The sequence below is a fragment of the Passer domesticus genome, chromosome 3, assembly GCF_036417665.1.
Source record: "Passer domesticus isolate bPasDom1 chromosome 3, bPasDom1.hap1, whole genome shotgun sequence".
NCBI classification, from domain to species: Eukaryota; Metazoa; Chordata; class Aves; order Passeriformes; family Passeridae; genus Passer; species Passer domesticus.
Window position 1 is genome coordinate 35733904 of NC_087476.1, and position 18264 is coordinate 35752167.

Consider the following 18264-nt stretch of genomic DNA (forward strand, 5'->3'; position numbering starts at 1 on the left):
GGGAAATTCAGAATAAAAAGTGGGAAGTATGTAAGTTTCATGACCTTCAGACAGTTCCTCCAGTGCTCTCATACTCAATAAGCAGAGCAAGACAGTACCTAAATTATCACTAAACACCACTATTAGATTTTTTTATGCGAACAAAAATGAATCCAACGTCTTTCAGAGAAGCCAGAGAACCTGTATAAACTACAGTATGTCTAATAGAATACCCAGATGTTCTAATTCGAGAGGATTGTACATGTCTTTCAGAAGTAATACAACATAACTACATGCATTTACACTTACATCTGATTTTTAGCCGCTTGTCTCTGAGCTTTCCGTTCTTTCCTTTTTTGATCTGGTGGCTTAGCAAAAACAATTTCAATGTTTTCTCCCTCTAAATCTTTGCCATTCATTTCTTCCATTGCCTGAAGGAATTAACCAGACTTTAAATATACTTCCAAGCACATCTGAAATTATTAATTTTTCTCTACCTTTTAGAGTACGCATTTTAAATTGTTATCCAGAGCTAAAATAACAACATAAAGCTAAAAAAAATTTTAGACAATCAGACAGCATAGTATTATAGGTTCTAGTTATGCATTTCTTCTGAACTTGGCTCTCAAACCCAGGACTTCATGTATCAGTTTAGAAATCTTCCCCTCAAAACTGAAAACAGGCTTCAATCTTTGCAAGCTGTTACAGTTAATGAAGTGGCAGAACTGTCCTCTGGAAGTGCACATTTTGTAATCCATGAATAAATTCCTAACGTCAGCACACATGCAAACAGCAGAGCTCAGTATACTCTGCTATTCCTTTATTTTATTTGCAATACCTATCACTTTCTTCTTCAACCAAAAATTAAAGAGTCATTCTGATCACAAGGAAAAAACAAACCAACCACAAAAACCCCAGATCCACACCACCACCTCCCCACAACCCTCTCCTACAAAAAAAAAAAAAAAAAAACAAAAACAAAAAACCCCACCAAAACAAACAGCAAACCATCAGCTCCTCCCTACCCTCCCTGCCATGTACAATTCCCACGGGCTACAGTTATTACTACAAGTTAATTTTGAGTAGAGGAATCCTAAAGTCTCTACCACTTTTAAAGACTCTATTTAGCTAAGACCTGACAGGATATATATCTTACTAAGATTCTTCCCATCATCTTCCTAAGCATCTGCTTTAAGACATATGGACATGTAAGAAAAAGTGAATCCCACTGTATCCTGTATCCACCCACAGAACATAAAAAACATGGATACACTACAGGCAGGAGGGGAATTACACTTTCCCTTCCTTAACAAAACATGAAATCAAGACTGGGCTATCAAAATCCAGGAATAACAACCACTAAATTGTCCAGCACCCCTCATTAAAAAAAAGTGTTTATTCCTGGAAAAATAAATAAAAAACATTACCTAAGTTTTTATCACCTGCCCTAGAGAAACTGCTTTAGATTTCTACCAATAATTTGGTGAGAAGAATCATTCAACTTCAGGCACTTGAGTTTCAAATGGTAACAACATTATTATCTTAAAAGCTCATCTGCAGAATTACTTAGTGCAGGTGCATTTAAGATCCACTTTTCAAGCTAGAATTGCATCATCCTAAGAGACACCCAGAAAGGACAAACTTATCAGTGACAGTGTGTACCATTTCTCCAAACAAAGCTTTTTCTCAAATTAGAAGAAGCATACAGCTTCTAACAACAACTACTTACAACAGACACACACAGTTACAGTCCTCTTCACTTACCTTTACAGCACCATCCCGTTCATCAAAATGAATGAAAGCATAGTCTTTTAGTTTCTTCACTCGTTCTAGCTTTCCAAATTGACTGAAGGCCTTTTCTAGAATCTCCTCTGTTACGGTATTGGCAAGATTGCGTACAAACAAAACTTTTACCTAAGGGGGATTAAAAAAATAGGACTTAGGAGTATGATCTAATTTCAAAACACAAAATGAAGCTTTGCAAGTTACTGCTATTGGCAACACTGAAGAAACACCATTACATTTTCTGTACAGCATTTTATGTACACATGGAATATGTACACAGTCACACAGCATGAGTTAGCTCCAAAATTCCCTGACAGAAATATTTAATCTGTTATCAAACATGATTACATAAGTATTAGTATCCTGAAAGTCAATCCAATTTGTGTTAGTGTTTAAAAAGATCCTACCAGCTGTTATCTTCAACCCAGAACACTATCAAACTTGAGAGAAGGTAACCAGAATTGGTTACATACAAAACAATTAACTAATCAAAACATTTAATTGTTTAGACAGGCTTTAGCTCAGTTATTTGCAGAACAGTCATCACTGTAATATCTAGGTCAGAGGTGACAGGCCTGCAGCTTTCAAGCTGCTTAACTTGTGGTTCCCATGCTACACCAAACACCTAATGTCAGGACTGTGCCTGCCTAAGGGGCACTCAGTGACCCGAAGCCACTGCTGAAAGACAGAACTGCAGACAGAGGGGGTACTAAGGCTGACACTGGCCAGTTACCCTTCAGCTTTTTCAAGTCAAACTGTGATGATCCCTTGAGGAAGAGTCACCCCCAAATAACTGTGGAAGTTTATTCCCTCCCCTGGCTCACCACAGTATGCAATATAACTCTTAAGCTACACAAAGACTGCTCCACAGCTTCTAAAATCAGAAAGGCAACTAATCATCCAACTCTTGACTGCCTGACATGGATTAAATCATCAATATAAATTTTCATCCATCACCAACTGCACAAGATAAGGGAAAATCTAGAGCAGTCTGACAAAAGCTTAAAATAAACCCTTACTTAACATAGCAGACAACATATACTGGAAAGCAGGAATCACCTATTAGTGACCCGACAGAATTGAAAAATTAATCCTTGTGTCCATGCTGAGGCTGGCCTTAATGACTGGACATGAGCATGTTTACATCATGCCACCCATGCGCTCTCACAATTTAAGACTCTTCCAACTTGTTGAGGAGAGTTCCTTCCACATGCTGGCACCACACACCTCCTAGTGCCAAGGAAGGCTCAGTCCTACCTGCCTACAATGGAGCTGCCAATCAGCGGCAAGACCTGTAACTTCTGCTTACATCCTCTCTGCTCCTACTGGTTTCAAATTAGCTGATGACATCAAATGACACTGCACATGGCAGCACTGACTCCTGACTCTGAATGTCAACACAAGGTGTGAAAGAACCAAGGAAAGCATGCATTGATTTCTGAAGCACATACAGGATTCTGATAAACTCAGACACCCTTTTTGGAGGAACTGCTATGTAACTAAGTTACATCTGTCTCACTCACTAGCTGAACTAGGATAGGATGCAGATTTGGAAGAAGGGATACTACAGACCATAAATCTAACCCAGTGTATCAACTCTAGACTTTGGCAATAGTTACTCCAGCTGATTCTCAGGAGATCATAGAAGTCACAGCCAACTCCACAAGGAAAGCTGTTTCCTATTATGTATTAAGCTTCTCCTACATGTCTTGATGGTAAGAACAACCTTTATTTATTGTAACACATACATAACAACCATTTTTAGTAAAATATTCTAACTGCTACCTTAACCTTATGCCATGGAAATGAATTACAGGAAGTTTCGTGACGTAATCAATGGGTTTGAAAACCACTAACTTTTAAACAAATGTTCCATATTCTTGTTCTTTAGAAAAGGATGAAAACTAGAACCTCACAAGGAACTCTAAGTAGCCTAATAAATCCATAATGACTGACATAATTAAAAACTAGACAGAATAATCACTATTTTTAAAAGATGCACCAATATAGGTTTTTTTAAAGAAATAAAAAACCAACTAATTTAAATTTTCCCAGTGTAGACAAATCCATTAATCTCTAACAGCTGAATTTTTAACACCTTTGCTCATGTTACTGATTAGAAGTGTAACTGAATGAGTCAAAGATGATGTAAAAGCTATTAGGCAGGTTAAAGCATAGGGTGAGAGAAGATGAACCCATTTTTACTTCACTTAAGCCAGCTAAAAAGGGAGGGAAGTGGGAAAAAAAAGAAATCATCTTCATGAAAGCTCACACATTATTACACCAAGAATCCAGAGATACTTGTAACAAGCAATATACTGATCACCAGCATTTTGTTTTCAAGGCAGAACTCACATTTAAAAAACTGCTTAAGATTAGACTATCCCAAAACCTCTGGTATCTGCTCCTTTTCCTCCTCTTACCTACAGCACAAACACTTCAGGCCACATTCTCCAAGGGATACTAGCCCTGTCTCTTGTCCTGTAATCTGCCAGACAGCCACAAGCATAAGACTTTATTTAGCTGCTTAACCTGCCACTCCAGAACGTCCTCTGCAGCCTCAGCCATCCTACAGAAATCAAGTAAAACATTAATAAATTTAGCTAGACTACAGGTGTAAGAGGCAACAAAATGACACTTAGGCGAAATTAAACTATCAACACAGCTGTTTGTGCAGTTGGAAAAAAGTTCACTTTGGACCAGAAGTCAATACCTTAACCAATTATACTCTGATCTGTTAGTAAAAGCACTTGTCTCCTGTAGCACACCCATCTAGCTTGACAATCTAGCTTCATCTCTCATCATGCCCAAGCTACTTTGTATTGAAGGTAACAGTCCATTTAAATGATAATATTTATCCATAGAGTACTCTCCACAACATTTTATCAGAAGGACAAAGGAAAAAAGACTGGAGTAGATGTTTCAGAAATTTAAATTAGTAAGTGTCCATATATGGATGAAACGACATGCTGCTTCTGAAAGATCTAGAACATTGTTCACCTTCTGGCTACATAAGTGAATTTGTCTTCCTTATAGCTTGCTCTTATGGACTTGCTTTTCTAGCAGTCTTGACAAGAAAACTGATGACCAGATGATATTCTGATAAAAATAACCTACTTATCCTAGTCACAGTGTCCTCCAGAGCCTTCTACCACAGCAATGTGCAAGACGACATGGGTCAATAGCTTTCCCTTTGCTCTGGACTGACAGCAGTCAGAAGCACTGACAGCCAATCTGCAGCTCACATCCAGGAGATTACGACTGCAGCAGCAGCTCTGCTGCTCCTTCTCTTAGAAGAAAGATACCAAGAACAGAAAATAAACCTTACACTTAGAGAAGGGCCAGATAAAGTCACCTTCTGCACAGGTACAGCAGGTGGCCAAGAAAGACTGGAGTAGAGACTTTCCTTGTTGCAAGAATAAACTAAAGGACATAGCCAGTGAGGAAGGTCAGACACCAATTATCATCTCAGTTTCTGTCTTCAGACACAACCCAGATGTTCTCTACTTTTTCAGTATTATTCATAGAGCCTCACTTTTCCATACATCTTCAACACAAACTTCATGTCTATCTTTGCCATGTGGCACCAGATGTATTCAAGTTGATTTTATCCATGTTTCCTACACTTCTTTCCTTCATTTCCATGTTTCTTCTCTTTTCATGTCCCATTTCAAATACAAAACAATAGAAGGTATTAACACATTCAAAAAAAACTGTACAGTAAATGGAGCAAACCACAATCAAGCTTTAATTTCTTTAGCTTTTCACTCTGCACATCTGCAAACTTGCTTAGGAGCGGTGCTTGATTATGTCCCCTAACATTTCCTTCCCATCTATTTTGTTATATCAGCAGAAATTGCTGCTTATTTATTGTAACAGTTTGGTGGACTAGGTCTCTTCTCTTTTGAGCCAAGAAACTAAACATACAGGCTGCCATATTTAGGAAGTGCCACCTTCCACAAATTTGACCTGCAAGACTCTTTCCCTACTGCTGACAGTCTATCATGCTGGGCAAGAAAAATAAAGTCTGCAGACAAGATAGTCTAAAAGCTTCTGTAATACCTGTATTACAAAAGCAGCTTTTTCCCTAAAATGAGCCCCCACCCCAACCCTTTTCCCTTATGGCTCACCAAAGAGGAGATCCCAGCCAAGCTATCTTACTAGGTCCATCAAAGTAGGACTCCAGCAAGTGACGTGTCTCAGATGAGAGTAAAAGCACAGACGAAAAGCAAGCAAAGAGAAAGAGATAAGGATATGGGCTAGCTAAGAGTTTCCATTAAACAACTCAGCTACACAACACAACTGAAAAGACAGGGTCGGGCAATATCTGATGGGAAAAAAAAAATCAGGTCGTTTGTTTCTGGCAAGATACCAGGCACATATATATAAAACAACTGCTACAATGTACTTCAAAATGTTAACAGTCCAGACTTCAGCTTCACCTCAATATTCAAAATCCAAAATATTGCCAGGCTAGGTATTAAAAGGAATTAACACCTCCAAATTAAAAGTGACTACTGAGTTCCAAAAACAAGCTAATTACTGAACTTCTCAGAAGTAACTGCTAATAGCAAGTTTGAAGATACATTTGTGTACGTTTCAACACTCACACGTCCTTTCTCATGCTGAAGTGATACAGTTCCAGGTTTAAAAAGAATGAAGGCTGTTATGTGAGGATATCTCTCTTTCTGTCCTTCCAAATACTAGGATACAAAACCATTTCAACTCTAGAAGTCACCACCATTACTTCCAGGTAAAAAATTAACTACATCATCATATATGTCATTTTGGCAAGAATTACATTCACTATTCAGCCATGGGAACACAAAATAATATAAGGCCATATAGAGTTCTTAAATCCACATAATTCCTGAGGTATATTAATTTCTTATCATCACACCTACATCTCTGTCAAGAAGGCTAAAAAGATGTTATTTAATTTTAGGCTAATTCCAGGAAATACCTACTTTGGAACAGAGCACTTTAAATGCACTATGGTCCCCTTATGGCTTTATTACCTTTGCCATGACTTCAGGATCTGGGTCTTCTATAGGGTCAGCCCATTCCACTGTAACAACATTTCCCCAGACTTTCACTTTGCCACTCATTAGCCTACGTCTGGCCTGAGCAGCAGTTTTATGATCTTCATATTCAAGAAAGCAGAAACCCCGGTTCTTTTTCTTATCATCAGGCTGATGATACAATATGACATCTGTAAGACCCTCTGAAATGAAATAAAATATTTATTTGTTATGCTTTCAATCCATTGATTTGCATTATAAAACGCAGGTTGTCTTTGTAGCTATGGAAGAATAACTGAATGGAGGAGAATTGGGGCAGCCAAAAGTTTTGCTTTGTCAATTCTTCTCTTAAACCCCTAAGTTACAACACCTATCAGTGTGTATTTTCTCCATAATGTCTAAACAACAAGAGAGAAAAGTTGCATGACTTCAATACCTAAAAAGTTTATTGCTCCAAAGAACCTGAAGTCTGTAATTCAGTAACAGAGAATTCAAATGTTACCAAAAATATTCTTACAATTTAAGAATTATAAAGCACAGAACCAGTTATATTCTTCTGCTTGCTTCAGTTTTGCCTTGAGAAGTTTTAAAACATCCATTAGTACAGAAATTATTGAACTTTGAATTCAAATTTATTTGAACAGATTTTTAAACATTATACACTTACTCAAGAGGTAGAGCTTAGAACCATCCATCTAGTCTAATTACAAATACCTCAGCCCTCAGCAAAGCAACAGTTTTTAAAAAACCCAAACAAACCCCAACCTGCAATACTGAGGTAAATGCTGAGTTGGCTCAGTTTGTTTTCATCATCATTCAACTCTAAGCTAAAAGACAGCTCATCACTGACCACATTTGACACTTTCCAGCTCTATAAAACCTAGTCACTGACTCACCTGTTACTTTGCTGAATTCTTCAACAATTTGCTCCTTGGTTTTACTCTTAGGAATCGAGCCAACAAAAAGCCTATTATTGGCAACAGAGATGCATACACCAATGTGTTTTCCAGACCGAATTTCATGGTTGTTGTACTGCAACAAAAAAATTATTGGACAATCATCAGTTACAAATAATTTTCACGCCTGCAACAGAGCATACCAAATATTTAACTTTGGAAAACTCAGAATTGAGTGATATATTAAATTTTTGCAACTTAACACATTTTTACAATGCATATTTAACTACTCTGAAATATACACGTTTTCTAAAGTATCTCTACAATTTCAGCCAACAATTATTCTTCCTTCCTTGTTTAAGTCTCTCAACACTTTTTTCTTTAGAAACTTTTTCATACAGAACCATGCAAGTCATCAAGGTCAAGGCTTCTCCCTTTACAACCATGCAGAAAAAAATGCAAGTTCCTCTACAGACTGTAGCTATAAATTCTTGATTTGTGTGTAATACAAGACATGAGTTGCAATTAAAGTCAAATTCCCTTCTGAAGCTCCACAGTTAACAAAAGAGAGTTGTGATCGGGTCTTCTCCACAATATGTTCAAGAGCAACTGGCAAATACTTTCCAAAGCATAAACATTACACACTTAAAGACAGTCAACAGCAAGAACAACTTTCTCATGACTTGAAATCCTAAGACTTCTGTTAAAATGCTTCTCCCATAACATCTAGAAGATACCCTGAACAAGTCAGCAGTTTAAGGGGGGAAAAAAAAGTATTACTGTAGACATCTGTTAAGAAAACATCAAAAAATGCCTTTCATTGAGATGCAGACACAGACATGCATCATCCAAATAAGCAGCAGGGAGGACAACTGCTGGTGTATCAATCCACTTCTAGCTGGAAGCCCTGCAACAGACAGCTCTGCTGCTAAATGAATTTTGTGGTCAACATCTTATTGCCAAGTAGCAGGACACATTTTTAAAATTTCATCTAGCTATTTATTCTATGATTTACTTTGTACTTGACGGTAAATCTTACTACATAAGCTAGTTATCCTCCACCTTATCGTGCTTTTTATGCAATAAAATCTGGTGGAAGATGTTTCTTTCTATTTATCTTGAGCAAACAAAAACTCCACTACTGAAAATTTTCTAAGCTAGGTAACTGCACCAAAAGTGAGCAAAAAGGAGAACTGTACATGTGAAAAGCATGCAGAGTGACATCTTCACAATGAATTATGTCTCAAAACATAGCAGGAGACAACAAAGGACTTCTACCTCCATATCTATTGCCCATGTGGCAAAGGAATAGTTGATTTTTAAGTAGGAAATTGAAGTAGGAGCAGCGCTAGCTGCATAGGAAGGCTGCATATATATTATCATCACTAATAAACATACACATTAATGAAGAGACATTATAGTAGCTAAAAAAAGGAGTCTTCTAAAGAAATACCTTTAAAGAAGCTGACAATTTATTGGTCTATGAAAGTGATTCTTCACTAACTGAACTGTACCCTAGGAAACAGTTCCTTGCATTAGGAATTTTTTTTACTGATAGTGTACTCAAACACTGGAACAGGCTTCCCAGAGAGGTGGTCAATGCCCCAAAGCTGTCACGGTCTAAGAGAGGCATCTGGACAATGCCCTTGATGATCAAGATGACAGCAACAATTTTGGTCGGCCATTAAACGGTGAGGCAGATGGAATAGATGATTGTTGCAGGTCCCTTTCAAATTAAATACTCTATTCTATATGGATAGTAGAAAGTCTTATCCAACTATTCCAGCTAAAGTGTTAACACCAAAGTCTGGCTACACATCTAATCTGATCTAATGTAACAGTCTCTCATGCAACTCAGTATGCTGTATGACAGTAAATTTAACAAAGTGAAATTAATATTTTCTACCATTTTGCAGTTCCACTGATAGTTTCTAGTAGTTTTTTCATCCTCCAATGTATTAACCACTATTTTCACTGCATGTTTCTTTCTACACAGAGAAAACAGTTTTCAGTTAGGTGCTCTTGACTGTCAAGTTGGTAATTTTTAGGTAAATACATTGCATACCATCTGCAAACTCTGATTAGCCATAAAAAGGCTCAGATCATGATCTGGGTAAAGTGCCAAAACAGTCAGGCTACCAAAGCAGCTATGTCAGCATACTGCTTCCCCCTCGTGTCACCATGGAATCTGTGTCTGAAGTCAGTAGCAGAGATTGTCACCCTCTAGACAAATGTAATAGTTTTGGTTTTTTCTGACTTATGTAAGAACTTACACACTAACAAGTCAAAATATGCAGGTCTGTCCTGTCACTTTACTAACCTAAATTTTCACTACCAATTTTTGTTTACTAGGAGCAAATGGCAAGCTGTACCTCCATGCATAGTTGACAAACTGCTTAACTCACCTGTACTTCCACTCTGATCAAGCTTACACCTGTTCTAGTCAAAAATATACTGAATGCTTCAATAGTTTTCAGTATGTTTTCCTACAAGCTTCACCTCAAAAGTTTTTATTTTGTACATATCTACAGTGACTTTATTCACACAGAAAAACTTAACTCTAGCAACTTCTTATGAAATAGGAAGAACTGAACATGTGTGCAAAGGAACACTACCAGAATTGTAATTCTTAAACAGTATAAAGTAAACATGTTAACAGGGGAAAAAAGTGACTGAGATAAAAAAAAAAAAAAATCATACTTTGAGAGTGAATGCTTGTGTGAACCTCACTACTCTACCGTCTCTACTTAACTAGCAAAGGGTTAACCACTTAAATACTAGTCACAAAAACAGGAGAGAATTCCCTAAATTGAGTTTAAAATAGTTCTGGCTGTGCTTAAGACAAAAATGGAGTGATACTATGGCCTGATACTGAGAAGAATTACAGATATGAAGAGTAATTAATTATAAGTGGCTTAAAAATGCATATGCATAAACAAAATCAAGATGTCAACCTTTTAAACTGCAAGACGACTTCTTGTTAACAAATAAAGTTAGTCAACATTTTAGTGTATTCAGAAGTTTTAGATCAGTTTTACATTAAGTTGACCTACAGACTTTGGAAGATACATACAGCAGACACACAAATATTAACTGTATACAAAATATGTTACATGAACTCCAAAAGCCTGAAGACAGGCAATTCCCTACTGTAGTTTGGTATTGACAAAAACATAGCTGTCTCTTATTACTCAAAAGCCTATAGGCAATGGAGAGAACTTTTAATCTCATTTTTTCTATATTGTCCTGAAGGGAAAAAAAAAAAAGGCCTCTTGGAAAAAGATGGGAAATAACAGAAGAACCATTATCCCAAGGAGTCCAGAAAGCTAGGAAGTTGCATACACCTGAGAAGACTGCAGGCAATATCAAAAAGAACACCACCTGTTAAAATAAAAGGTTATGAAAATGGCTAGGATCAAGAGTTCAATGTTTTGAAGAGGTCTTTCAGCAGTCTCTCCCATGCATGTGTAACTACATGCATGTGTAATACAAGTCAGACTTACAATTTTCAACTGAACTCAACAGCCACAATTTGCTAATACGCCTGCAAACTACTTACAGATAACTTGGGAAACTTATATACCAAACTAGCCCGTAAACTATGCTTGAAATCACTCCGAAAAAACCTGACACAAATCACAGAATCCAATTTAAGACTAACTACTTTCTACAAGTTTAGCAAGGAAGTTGAAAGACTGCTCCATCAACTGCAACACTTCTCAGCTATTACTCTCAGCGGCTATTTAACTCACAAGCAGAACACAGTGTGCTTTTTTCCTGCATATCAAAGATCAGACATAAAGGGACATCAAGTATCTATTTCCCCTGTATCCTTCAGTAGAAGACTAAGGTTAGGATCTGATGTTACTTTTCTGAAAACATGACTTGAATGACTTTCCAGAGCATGTTGCCTTTAAGCAAAATCCAGCTTAATGAAGAAAAATTGGGGTTTTTTTCATTTACCCTGAGAAACTTATGTGATTTGATTCACAGTTCCACTAAGTTTTGAGAGTTAACTCTTAAGAGTTTCACACACACTCTGAACAGCTAGGTTGACAATGAAAAGTACAAAGAGAATGCACAGTTATCACCAGTATATCTAACTTCACACTGGAACAACCAATTGTTCTTATTTAAAAAGCTAAATCAGCGTATACCACATTGGTTTTGTACTTCCACTTTTGCAGATAGTTCTGTGCTTTCTCAAAACAAATTCCCATTTTCAGCTTGATTTGTCTCCACCAACTGACTAATATGTCAATAGGGTACCTTAGTTTTATAGCTCATTACAAACCAAGGTTTTTAGTTAGCCCTAGTACAGCAATACAGTGTCAGTACACTTCAGAATGCCTATGGTTAGCACTCGCGAGTCACACACTAATCTTGGCCGTATCAGTGCAGCAGTAACCAGCTCAAAAAATTCAAATTTAAGTTAGCCAAGGCAAATAAAGGCGCTGTGCAAGGATAAGGGTAGTGTTTCTCCCTACCCTCTTCTTTAGTGATGGGTACTTTACACATAAAACCTGAGAAGCTTATTAGGAGTATACTATAACAAACTATTTCCTACCTCTGTGTAAAACAGAGGGAATGCTCCTTAGACTGGCAGGATTTATGATGCTTTCCTGTCAGCTGCAGCAAACAGAACAGACCTTCAATGCTCAAGACACGTTTTTTCCCCATGTGAAGTATCTTATAAAATTCTGTGACTTTGAAGCACTTTTCCAGCACGGGCCCCCTGCTGGTGCAGAAACACATCAGGAGTCAGAGGCACCCTGACCAGCACTGCCCTTGTAGCACAGCAACTCCAACACCACTGCTCTCCAGAACTCACACAGATGCAGACAGCTCAGAAGTCACTACTGCTAATACAACTTTGGTTAATAAAAGGCTCATATAACTGGACCAAACAGCAGTCCATCAGTTTTTTTTTTCCCCTGTCCCTAATGCAGTCAGAAAATCTTCATATGCAATGAGGAAATAAATTTAACACCTAGTGGAAACTATGAAGTAATCTAAGAATAACAGTTTCACCTTAAGCATTTAAGCACTAGGACCAAGAGGACAACTGCATCTGAGCCAGAGTGCACTTCATCAAAAAAGAAAAAAATCCAAGAAAACTTACCAGTTTAACAGCTTCCTGAGCTGCTTCTTTAGTACAAAAAGTGACAAAAGCATATCCTCTGTTTAGACCAGTTAGTGGATCCATCATTAAGCGCAGATCCCATATAGGTCCGGCTTTCTCAAATAATGGAACAAGTTCATCTTCAAACAAATCTCTCGGAATCTTGCCCACAAATATCTACAACAGACATACAAAGCACTGTTTATAAAAAGTATTTCCAATGAGGAAGTCTACATCTGCATAAACATCTTCTCCTTCTTACCTCTGTACCAACAGAAGGTTGCTGTCCAGAATATACAGACTCTGGAGGAGGTCCACCATATTTCCTCTGTCCAGTAGTCACATCAAGAGTGTAGCCAGTTCTCTCCAAGAGTGCCTTCAAGTAAAAAACTTTAAAATTCAAAATCACATACAAACTGAGCAAGTTTAGCTGCACTTTGTTCACAGACAGACATGCTTCTAATTCCTTTTCAACTGTACTGCTTTGAAGCTCCTACAAACAGATCTACTGCTGGTACTTCAACAAGAAACTTGCAAAACAATTAACAGAACTATTAGGTAAAGAAATGCTGCTAGAAAATTAGAGATTCACATCCAGTTTTCCCAATTCCTTCATTTTCATTAAAAAAAAAAGCCAAGTAATATAATAGTAACAGAGGCTTCCCTTTAATTAGGAAGATCTTAGTCTGAGCCACTTCTTGTTTTGGCATGTCCAATCCTGCAGACGTTTATGCAGAAGAGTTCCCTGCACTTAATGAGATTACTCATAAGTGTGAAGGTAAAGAACACATGTTTAAGTGCTTACACCCCTGGAACACTGTACAGACTGCTTCAGGTACCCAACCACCAAAGTGGTAGTACTACTTCCTTTCTCTTATCATCCCCCCTTCCAATTCCTTGTGGGCTTATATACAGGATCCCAGGACAACTAACCCTCACTACAACCACTGCATGTAGTTATAGATATAGTCAGATATAGTTACAGGCATAATACCAACTTAAAATGTTAGCTGACATTCAGTATGCAAACACATGAGAAACTCCTCTGAAATTAAGTCTTTCATAATAATTTTGTATAAAGACAAATCAACTCTACATACAAAGAAACTGCATATTAAACAAGCCAAATTATAGTCAAGAGTTAGTAATTTCACAGCTACAAAATTGCAGTTATTTTAAATGCTAGAGCCATCAGCAGTAAAACCCATGCTACTTGGAGTTATTAACCAAGTCCTCATAATATTGTTATTTTATGTGGAAGTGACAAAAACTGCACCAGTTTTTTTTTTTTTTAATTTATAATTAATGGCATCTCAGCCTCAAAGAGAAAAAAAGATCTTCTAATTTTACAGGGTACACAGTTATTTGTAACAATCATTTTATACTATATACATGAAGTGTCAAAGAAGAAAGATTCTTTGGGGTTTTTTTACAACATCACCTAAACATGCTTAGATGGTTTTCCTTCCCTTAAGCTTTGGTAAAGTTGCTAATCACAGTATTTTCAAATAAACATTATATGCCTAACTCTTGAGAAAGGAGTCTCTTGCTAGCACCAGACATGGTCAAAAAAATAATTTACCCATTAAGACAGTTTGGGGTACAGTTTATGAGCAGAGTGATTATGTCATAACAAATGGCCTAAATCCTAAATCCATTACAGTCTGTTTTGTCAGACATGTGGTATCTCCTCTCTATTGTGGAGATGCTGTAAATCTGAACTAAGGGGGCGGAGTGGAAACAACAACAAAAAAAACCAGAACACAAAAAACAATCAGCAGTAGCTGAACTTATGCATTTTGAACTTGAGAAGTATGCTGACAAGTATGCACAAACTTTTTACTGTGAAATAGAGTAACTGTCTCAATAAGACATAGAGCAAACTGTGAAACCTTTTTCACTTTATGTTCAGTTTCAGCAATATATTAACTTTATACTTGAAAAGGAAGAAGTGCAAGACAAAATTTCAAGTGACAAATATGTCACAGTGACAAATATGACAAATAATCTGTAATAATCTTTTTTTAAAAAGCACAGTTCCAAAACAACCAACATAACCATCACAACAACTCAGAAAAACAAACAAAAGGTAGACCTCATGATTTTAACTTTTACTGACATACCTTAATTTTTGCCTCATCTGGTCCTTTGCTAGAATCTGCCACCTTGGTCCCCTGTTTTTCCCTCTGCCTGTATGTCTTCATGACTCCACATAAAAAGGCACTTTTGTTCTGCAAAAGATACAATCTTCAGTTCTGAAAACATGACAAGCCAGAATTTCCTTTTACCTTGAACTAATAGTGTTCACTTCACATAGCACACGTGGATCACTGAAGAGACTCAGACCTCTTCCCAGACAACTAACAGTTTATCCCTCAACAATTATACTGTAAATTGCTAAATGTTACCTGAACATGTGAGAGATCACTGTCTTTAAACTGCTGAAGCACTGCCAGTGCACCTTCTTCATTGAATTCCTTTAAAGCTTCAATAGCTCTTTCATCTAGATCACTATGTGCAACTAGGCCTAGAGAAAAGAAAAAAAAATTACTAATTATATTTGGTCAGTAATCTTTGTAAAACCTAATGTAGCATCCCTAACACATTTCAGTGACCTCTAAATCAATTACTGATTAAAGTAAGTTACTGTGCATAAAAAACCATTTAGTTCCTTTGAAGTTAAATATTTAAGGATATGTAATCCTTTAATTAAAACCAGAAAGAGATAGGACTCAGAGTAAAAGTTACTACATTTATGTGTTCATTTGACTTCTGTGAAACCCAGGTGTTACATGGGCCAAGTTTAATTTCAATATCCTGAAGCTGAATTCAGAGGAGTCTATCAAAACCTACCAAAGACTGACTTAGCTTGCCTTGTACCTTGGTACACTTTTAGAAGACTATAAATACAAATAAACTGCGGCACTAAAAATGGCCATCATGCTCCAAAAACCAAGCTTAAAAAATGCTGGCTATCACCACATCTGAAAAAACCAACACCATAACTTCTGCATCCATGAGCCCAAACACCATGTCAGGAAGTATCACTTACACAAAAAGATGCAAACCAAGGCTTTAGTTTCTTACTGTTACTTACAATTACCGCAAAAAACCGCACAAAGACCACGTCACCTGCTCCTCCTAAAAATCATCCATTGCCTATCCCAGCTGTTGCTCCTGTACCCTGCATACTTCTTCCCACCCGTCAGCCCAAGTAGCCTGGGACTTTCCTCTGAAAGATACTACAGTAAATTGAAATACTGAGTCTAAAACATCGAGATCTTGGTAAGACTGCAGTTCCCATACTTTTGGAAACCACAAAAAGTTGCTATTTTAGCCCAAAGACAGCAGTATCCAATAAACTATTGTATGTGTGGCTTTGCAAGTCTTAGATCTTACCTGCAACGTAAATTTCATCTAGTTTTTCAGCAACTTTCTGTGGTAAACCAGCATCAAGCAATGTCTGGAAATGCTCAGAATGGGTAACTGCAGCAGAAGTATCCATGGGCTCTTCAGTACCATTCCCATTAACATGTTCAGTAGCCATGTTTCCAGATATCTGTTCAAATGCAATAAGCATCAAAATTAAGCTAGACATATCTTCAGGTAGAACAATTCAAGTGACAATACATGCAATAGACTACCCTATTCTTTTAAAGTCATAGGAAAAAAATATAAAAAAATAGAAGATCACCGCCCTGACACTTTTTTTTTTTTTAGCTTTGCAAGGCGCAGGAAATTCCTCACAAGAAGCACTAACACAAAGGAAAGCCCTACCACCACAGCCTGGGGGGGGTGCGGTAGCTTTCACTGCCGATTTTACACAACCCAGACAGACACTGACTCACCTCCCCTCTCTCTAACGCACTCCCTAAGACACTCTGAACAAGTTAGAAATGGAGCAAAAAGGCAAGAGCGGGGGTGGCAGGACGAGCGGACCTGCCACATGCACCGCGATACCGTCACTGACACTCGCTGCCGCCTCCACCGCCCGCTGTAAACTCGCTGTCCCTCGGCTCCCGCCGCCTCTCCAGGCCCCGGGCGCGGCCGGGATCCCTTCCCGCCTCCACTTCGGTGCCGGCCGGGCAAGCGAGAGGAACAAAGCGCTCTTCCCAGCCCGCACCCACCCACGGCGGCGGCGGCGGCCATGAGCCCGATGGAAACACGTGCTCCGCGCGTTCAGATGTCCTACAACTTCCTCCAGTGACCGACTTCCCCCCCTCCCCGCAACACTCCCGCGGGAGGAGCGGCTCCCCCCCGCCCGGAGCCCCGGCCATTCCCCACCTCTCACCCTATTCCCCCCGGAGAGCGGGTTGCAACACCCCGGGCCCGATTTCACCACCCGGCCCGGAGCTCGCGGAGCCTCCCGGCCCCGCCGCCGCCTCCCGGCCACACTGCCGTCCGGAACAATGCAAGGCCCCGTTTCCCAGCCAGGAAACACCGCTGCCCATCGCCCACCGCCTCCCGACGTGACCGGGGCCACGCCAAACCCGGGCGGCCCCGCTCCCCGCGCACACGCCGGGCACCGAGGCCGCGGCTCGTCCCCTGCCCCTCACGGGCAATGAATGGAGCGGCGGGGCCGGCGGGACAATAAGGCGGGAGCCACGCGCCCCGCGCCGGCCCGGCTCGGGTGGTGCCTCGGCCGCGGCCGCCACGCCGGGGCCGCGCACCGGCCCGGCCGCCCCCCGCCCGCCCGACAGCGGCGGCCACGAAGGCAGCGCCAGCAGCTCCTCCGCCCATCGCGCAGCGCCCCGGCCCCAGAGCGCTGCAGGGCCCCAGCGTGCGCCTCCCGCCCTCCGCCGCCTCAGCCCGCTCTGCCACCCGGCCCGCTCCCACCCCGCCAGCGCCCCGCCGCCCTGACCTGTGTGTGTCTGCGGGGTGAGAACCGCCGTGTGCGAAGGGTCTCTCGGGGCGCGGGTCGCGGCTCGGCGTGCTGAGGCGCTGCCCCCGTTCCGCGCTCCCGCGGCGGTGTGTCCGGGCAGTGCTGCTGCTGGAGCTGGCGTAAAATGGCGGCCGCTCGAGCGCTCACGCCGCTGCTGCTGCTGCTGCTGGCACCAGCCCCGGCCCCTTCCACTCCGCGCGGGGGGGGCGGGCGGAGGGCGGGCGGGAGCGGAGCGGGGGGAGAGGGAAGAGAAGAGGAGGAGGAGGCGGAGGAGGAGGCGCCGCCGCGCGCGCTGGCGCAGCCCCAAAACCCGGGGTCTCCCAGGCAGCTCCGCAAGGGTTATATCGCCGGGCCCCGCCCGCGCGCGCGCGCCCGCCCTCCCCTCCGCTCGCCCCACGCGCGCGCTCTCCGCCTTCCATGCGGAGCGGCGCGCGCCGCTCCCTGGCTGTGTTCCTCCCTCCCTGCTTCCCGCGTGAAGCGCTGCCGAGGGGCGGCGGCGGCGGCGGGACGAGTCCCGCGCGCGGACCGCGCGCTCCCCGGCGCCGCCCGCCTGCACCTGTGCGGGCCGGGCGCTGGCGG

At 40.7% G+C, this 18264-nt stretch overlaps 1 protein-coding gene across 5 annotated transcripts in view; it reads right to left on the bottom strand.

Moving 5' to 3' along the window:
- SYNCRIP (synaptotagmin binding cytoplasmic RNA interacting protein) overlaps positions 1-17994 on the bottom strand; it is a 26517-nt gene extending 8523 nt beyond the window's left edge. For 4 of the 5 annotated variants that reach the window (XM_064412592.1, XM_064412591.1, XM_064412590.1 and 1 more), the window contains exons 1-10: positions 17665-17798; positions 16203-16362; positions 15212-15330; positions 14927-15034; positions 13066-13179; positions 12804-12980; positions 7682-7817; positions 6783-6988; positions 1744-1893; positions 289-410 (exon numbers count right to left, since the gene is read on the bottom strand). In XM_064412592.1, coding sequence (XP_064268662.1) covers positions 289-410; positions 1744-1893; positions 6783-6988; positions 7682-7817; positions 12804-12980; positions 13066-13179; positions 14927-15034; positions 15212-15330; positions 16203-16350 — 1280 coding nt within the window. In that variant the 5' untranslated portion in view covers positions 16351-16362; positions 17665-17798. Of the gene's footprint in view, positions 1-288; positions 411-1743; positions 1894-6782; positions 6989-7681; positions 7818-12803; positions 12981-13065; positions 13180-14926; positions 15035-15211; positions 15331-16202; positions 16363-17664 lie in introns of all 5 variants that reach the window. The other variant, XM_064412593.1, reaches the window with a different exon arrangement.
- Positions 17995-18264: the final 270 nt, after the last annotated feature.